We start from the raw sequence: 6,882 nt of genomic DNA, 5'->3' as shown, positions 1-6,882 counted from the left end.
GTTACTGTTGATCATCTGTCCATCATCGTATAAAGCCCGCCCTGACAATTTAATTGGCCTGCCAGATATTGTGCGAGCATACTCGCGCTACTATTGAGCAATGCCAGACCTAACTTCCCGGCCTCAAACGTTGTGGGCGGGACTAAGTTCGGAATGGCACCCAGGCTACCCTTCCTCTGGCAGCTTAGAAGAAAACTGCTTAGAAGGGAAATTGGTCTTATACTTTAATTGTTCTCAGAATATTCATAATTATTATGCTTTTATTCAAAGAGGCAAACCTATCTTTTTCCTATTAGAAGCTCTTGTCTGTAGTTCTGTCCCTACAAATTTGTCCAAGTGCCCAGATCTTCCAGTTGTCTTCTTTGGTGAAGGGAGGCATCATGTGCTGATTGCTTGTTTTTCTTTGGGGTTCGGTTATAAAAACACGGCAAAATCGGCTAGGCTTAGGGTTCATTTCCAAAATTATGGAAATGTAGTCAATTACATCATTTTGGATAGGAGATAAGAAGAGATAAGATAAAAGAAAATAAGAGTAAAAGAATTTCAAGAAAAAAAAATAGACACTTAACAGTACAAATTCTGAATGTTCCATGACATTTATATATTTGATAAGAATATAGCAAAATGCAGAAGCATCACTATAGATGGAAAGGTAGAAGTAGTGCTGTATTTTTCTGCAGGAACAACTTAAAAATTACATCATCTTCTCTGTTGTGGCCTTTAGTTCACAGGTGTGATTCTGCTGGCTGTGGGAGTCTGGGGGAAAGTCAGCTTGGAGGCCTACTTCTCCCTTATCTCTGAGGACACCACCAACGCACCGTACGTCCTGATCGGCACCGGAGTCATCATCGTTATTTTTGGACTGTTTGGTTGCTTCGCCACATGCCGAGGAAGCCCATGGATGCTCAAACTGGTAGGAGAGGAGATGGAAGGAAACGTCCTTTCAGATCTCTGCTCTGGGATAACTGTGCTTCTCCTGTCTTCCAGTACGCCATGTTTCTGACTCTGGTCTTCCTGGCTGAGCTTGTAGCAGGAGTTTCAGGTTTCATCTTCAGGCATGAGGTAATGCATGAAAACATGAGCTTTTTTATTTTCTAATGGAATCATTAACCTTCTGCTTTGAACATTTTTAATTTCCTTTGTTTGAAATCCAACAGATTAAAGATAAAATTGGCCAAGCTTACAGCAGTGCAGTGTCGACATACAACGCCACAGACAGCAAGAGCATTGCAGTCGACACCCTCCAGAGAAAGGTTGGGATCCAATCTAATATATATCACATAGTATTTAATTCAGTAACGTTGATTCAAGTCTTTCTGAGGCTTTTATTTTGTTTATACTGATATTAAAATCATATTTTATGAGAAGCTGAATATTTCTCTCCTGTATGACTTTAATTCTGACATTGTGGTCAGTTTTTGTCGTTTAAAGATGTTTTTTTTTCTGTATTTCCAGCTGCATTGCTGTGGCAAGAGGAATTACACTGACTGGAAGGACACAGAGTATTTTAAAGAGAACGGGATACCAGTTAGCTGCTGTAAAATCGACAAGTGTTCCCAGGAGTCCCTGAAAGACCTGGACAAGGCTGGGACAGAAGTATACACTACGGTGAGTAAGGACCAATCACTTCAATGTTTGCAGGAAGCTTTACGTTGATCTAAACCGATCTGCTCCTCCTGTTAGGGCTGCTTCTCACTGGTGACCAATGTGTTGGAGGCCAACCTAGGAGTTATCGCTGGTGTCTCCTTTGGAATTGCTTTCTTCCAGGTATGTTGATTAATTTTCCTAATATTATACATTCAATCAACCAGTTCTTCTAACCAATGTGGGATAATTAGCAGGGGTATTTAATGATCATTCTCAACCACGGGTGTTGGCTTATAACTAGGCTATTCACACCTAAAGATATGTGTGTGCAAAAAAAAAAAAATAGGTTCTGATTATGACATCTCAGTCCTTCTCATCATCCATGTCCTGGAAAAACTTTATTTAAATTTTTAAGGCCCTATAAGATCAGAAAAAAGGAAAGCAACTAATATTGTGAAATTAAACGTGTTATAGTTTTAAGTGCAGCTTATTTATACACTGTTAGGCTCTGCATTCTGCTGATTAGTAAATGTTCAAAGTTAACTTCTATTGATTATTTGACCTGACCTATTGTTAAACGACATGCATCTGAATTATTATTTTTTTTTTTCAAAAGAACAAGTGGTTATATTTGAATCTGTTACATTTAAGAAATAAAATATGTAATTCCATTATTTACTTAAAGCTTTTCTTTTTTTTTTACTTTCAGCCATAAGATACTAAAGATTCAAGAGTAGCCTAAACTCAGGTCTCAGTGCATAACACCGGGACAGGCCACAGGAACGGTAGTGACAGCAATGTTTCCAGATTTCTCCTAAATGGATTTATTTAGTTAGGAGAAGGAAGTCAAGGGAGATGTTGTATAAAGGAAGTAGCTTGGAGACTTAAAGCGGCATGCCAAGGAGAGATTTAAAAGCATTTTAATGCTAAACACTAAGATTCTGTCAGCGTTCAGATGGAGAGAATGTTGCTTCAGTTCTGGTCAATATGGAGGATGTAGGTGTGGTCCCTCAGAACTTAATCTAATAAATCCGTACCTTGTTTGAATTTCCAGTATCTAGACTGGATCATGAGTCTGGATCCAAATATTGCTACAGTTGAGTCCTGAATAAAAATTTTCATCGAAATCTGACTCGTACTGTCTTGTAGATAGAATGGTTTAAAACCATAGACTGCTTCCCCAAGGAAGGTAGTGTGTAGTTAGAATGCATTTACTACAGTTTGAGCAGTTTACTTTTGGGGAAAAAAATATATTTTTTTACTGCCTTTCCCATTTTATTCATTCTTAGTGGAAAGTTAAACTAAAAGCAGTTCATTTAAGCAACAGCAGAGGGCAGTATAGTTTCAGCTTTTTATATTTTTTGGGAGCATTGCCTATCTAATCCCACGATTCACTGCAGCTTAAAGAAATAATGGCCAAAAAGACAGCATAAAAAGTGTGAGTAGAATATTTTAAGTTAAAAATTCTGTTTAAACCCAAAGTATCTGTTTGGTTAATTAAGATGTGGTTTAAAGTACTTCAGAGGTTTCATTGATTGCTTTCCTGCTGCGCTACAACTAACTAGTGGGAGGAAGTTAAACAGTTATCCAGTCAAATGGAATTAAATGTTTACGTTCCTTTTGTTTGACTCTCTTTTTTTTTTTTTTTTTTTTTTTTACTGAGGTTAAGATCAAACAGCATATTTTTATTTCACTAAATGTTTGGTGGAAAACCGGAGAGTATCTTTGGAATTAAATCATTTTCTCATATTAATATCTGGATGTTGATGCTAAGAACATGAACTGATCGAGGAGAATAAGCCCGACTGCAGATCGTGTTGATATGCTCCCCTTTTTACACTGTAATTTAAAATCCTTGTCAAACATTAAGCACAATAAAAGGCTTGAATTGTGAATTATCTCAAATCCATTTTTTACTTTACTTGAAACATTGCTGTTAGAAACAAATATATTTATTAAGAAATTATATAAAAAATATAATTAAGTATGGGGAATAATCATTGTTTCACACAAAACCTGCTTGGTTAACTCTATCTCTTGATAGATCAAAAAAAAATGTAAAAGTGTGTTAAAATGTTTTTTTGTCCATGATAATAAAAAAAACAAGATCATATGTATTGGGAAATGTATTTTCAAACGCTGTCTGCCCAGATAAAAAAAATGACGGCTCAACTGCAGAGATGTGAGACGGTAACTTATGGATGTAAAGCTAAGAATTAACAAAAGGGAGGAGATCATTCATTCTAATGACGAAATAGCAATTAAAGCCCCCCCACCCAGGTAATAATTAAGCCAGTACAGTGTTGTTATCAGGTAAAATGTAAACGTGCAGAGTCCAATGTTTATAATCAGTCATCTGGTTGTAAATTATGGGTTAAAGGATTGAAGTTAAATGTTGTCAGGCAGAGAAAACGGCAGGTAATAAATAAAATGACCTTGTTTGCTGTGAAACTCTGACTCGTCTGAAGGGATAGTGTCGTTTATTCTGTAATTCAGCTTTATGAAGCAGATAAAAACAGTTTCTGTCTTCTCTCATTTCCTTTCAGCTCATTGGGATCTTCCTGGCCTGCTGCTTGTCTCGCTACATAACCAACAACCAGTATGAGATGGTCTAACAGTCACCTGTCACAGGTGAGACTTTCACTGGCCTCACTTCCTGTTTCACATCGACCTGGTTTCATGAGTCCCTTTATCTCCCTGTTTGTCCTCTTTGTTTGCAGGTGACTGTTGGGCAGCTCTACGTGCAAACTGGGCTCAGATTTTAATGTTACACGTGTTAGTGTCTTTTTAGTGGGCATAACTGACAGCTTCTACTTTTACCGTCTCGTCAAGCAAAAGGGACATATGATGCTGTTTGACCAAAAAAAATGAACCTCCTTATTTCAAAGATTTGTTAACAGTTGGTCTAATATGAGTTTCTTTAAGTCTAGCTGTCATTAGTTAAGTTTCCATTTAAGTTAACTTGTCAGTATTTGTTTCCTTTCTTGCCGCTGCCTCTTTGTCATTAATAAGCTTGATTATAGTTTAAAGAAACTCTTCAACACCACTTGTGTCTTTCTATGTGAGATAATGGGAGCCAGAGAGCTGAATGTGTGGCCGTTGCTCTGTGCCATGGATGAATAATGTAGACATAAACAAGCCTTAAATGGTCTGTGGGCCAGTACTGATGAAAGCCAGCCATTATGTGCCAATTTCAGCAGCTCAGATAACTCCGTTTTACAGTCTTCAGTGTTAGTGTTTTTTTTTCTTTGGTGGATGCATGTAAAAAAAAAAACAATAAATAAAAATGAAATCTTGTATCTGTGAAAGTGTGTGGTCTCAGATTGATCTTTTCCACAATCGGAGGATGAAACGGGGCTTGTTTATCAAATAAGTGAAGAAATATAAGCTCTGAAAAACTTTTTCAGAGAATATAAGTGATGGCTTAATAACTGCATATACATTAGTACTAATATCTGACTATATATTATTAAACTATTTAATGATTTAGGGAGCATATGATGGAACCTCACTAAGCAGCAGAAAATGTGTTATACTCAAACCAAATACAAGGTATGAAGTAATTCAAGAAAAATGGGTCATGCACCTTTTTTATGAATAAATAATGTTTATCAGGATTACATCTAGTGAAATATCTTCTGACAAAATTTGTGATATATTCACATGAAATAGAGTCTCCAACCTGTGTTTCCTGTATTTTTACTTTGAGCCTCTGGGAACATTTGAGATTTCCTCTATTTACATGTTGGCAAAACAAACAGAACTCACATGAGTCGCTGAATGTGCAGAGACTCGACTGTATCAAACTTACTTTATTTGAAAACCACTGAATTATTAAAAGGCTCAGTTTGGTCTAATGTATTAAGTGGTTAAATTATTGCACATACAAAATTCTAATCTTATCAGTTTAAAACAACAAAAATATGGCTGGAAAATATTTTTTTTTCACAAGTACAAAACACATTTAACTAGCTTTATTCACCCATGCATGTATATTTATCTGAGTTTGTTTCTGCTAATAATAAATCTTCTGGATGCTCCAGGAATACCTGTGGAGTTCCACAGAGATCAGTGCTAGGACCAATTAGCTTTGCTATATTTATGCTCCCAATTGGTAGAATTATTAGACATGATGGGATTCATTTCTAGTGTTATGCTGATGATACTTGGCTATACCTTTCTATAATCCTTATTAAACTAACCCGTTACATAGACTACAGGTGTGTCTTGAAGACATAGGAACCTGGATGACTTAACTTTCTGCTTCTGAAAACAGACAAAAGGGAAGTTATCCTCTTTGGACCAGAGTCTTTGAACAAGAAGCTGATTAGTCTGTCACTTCATTTGGATGGGATTAAATTAATCTCAGTAAAGTAAAAAATCTTGTAATTTTTTAATCAGAACATGTCATTTAAATCCCATATAAAAGAGGTTTCTAGAATTTCCTTCATCTTTGGAGTATTGCAACAGTTAGAAATCTCCTGTCCAGCATTGATGCTGAGAAACTAGTCCATGCATTTGTTAATTCAAGGCTGGACTATTGTAATTCTTTACTATCAGGAAGTCCACAAACTGTAGTTAAAAGCCTTCAGCTGATCCAAAATGCTGCAGCCAGAGTTCTGATGAAAATTAAAAAGTGAGATCATATCTCTCCTATCCTGGCTTCTCTTCATTGGCTTCCTGTTAAATCCAGAATAGAATTTAAAATCCTCCTCACATTTAAAGCCTTAAATGGCCAAGCTCCATCTTATATCACAGATATGATTGTTTCTTATGTTCCTAACAGAGCACTTCGCTCTCAATCTGCAGGTTTACTAGTGGTTCCTAACATTTCTAAAAATAGAATGGGAGGCAGATCTTTTAGTTATCAAGCTTCTCTCCTGAGTAAAAAACTTCCAGTTTTAGTCTGTGAGGCAGAAACCCCGTCTACTTTTAAAGGTAGGCTTAAAACTTTTGTTTTTGATAAAGATTATAGTTAGAGTGGCTCAGGTTACTATTATTCTGAAATATCTCTATAGTTATGTTGCTATAGGCTTAGACCGCTTGAGGACATAGGGACCCCTTTTTATCATTCCGCTTCATTCTATCTCTATTCTCCCATTCTGCATCATCGTAGCTTCATCTGGTCTGTTCCTGTTTGGCTGTGACACCATCATGGAGAGAAATATCAGGTGTATCTCTGTTTCTTTTTTTTTTTTATGTCTGCTTCTGTCCCCGCAGTTAGATGGCTGCTCACATGGAGCCTGGTTCTGATGAAGGATTCTTCCTGTTAAAATGGAGTTTTCCTCTCCACTG

At 36.6% G+C, this 6,882-nt stretch overlaps 1 protein-coding gene across 1 annotated transcript in view; it reads left to right on the top strand.

Moving 5' to 3' along the window:
• Positions 1-4,434, top strand: part of tspan6 (tetraspanin 6) — a 13,733-nt gene extending 9,299 nt beyond the window's left edge. The window contains exons 2-8 of the mRNA XM_015388745.1: positions 725-913; positions 988-1,062; positions 1,158-1,253; positions 1,456-1,608; positions 1,684-1,767; positions 4,134-4,218; positions 4,308-4,434. Coding sequence (XP_015244231.1) covers positions 725-913; positions 988-1,062; positions 1,158-1,253; positions 1,456-1,608; positions 1,684-1,767; positions 4,134-4,202 — 666 coding nt within the window. The 3' untranslated portion in view covers positions 4,203-4,218; positions 4,308-4,434. The remainder of the gene's footprint in view (positions 1-724; positions 914-987; positions 1,063-1,157; positions 1,254-1,455; positions 1,609-1,683; positions 1,768-4,133; positions 4,219-4,307) is intronic.
• The last annotated feature ends 2,448 nt before the right edge of the window (positions 4,435-6,882 follow it).

This window comes from Cyprinodon variegatus, unplaced genomic scaffold (assembly GCF_000732505.1).
Source record: "Cyprinodon variegatus isolate N-32 unplaced genomic scaffold, C_variegatus-1.0 Scaffold19, whole genome shotgun sequence".
Taxonomy (NCBI): Eukaryota; Metazoa; Chordata; class Actinopteri; order Cyprinodontiformes; family Cyprinodontidae; genus Cyprinodon; species Cyprinodon variegatus.
The sequence above is the reverse complement of the archived record's forward strand: the minus strand, read 5'-3'. Positions and strand labels throughout refer to the sequence as shown.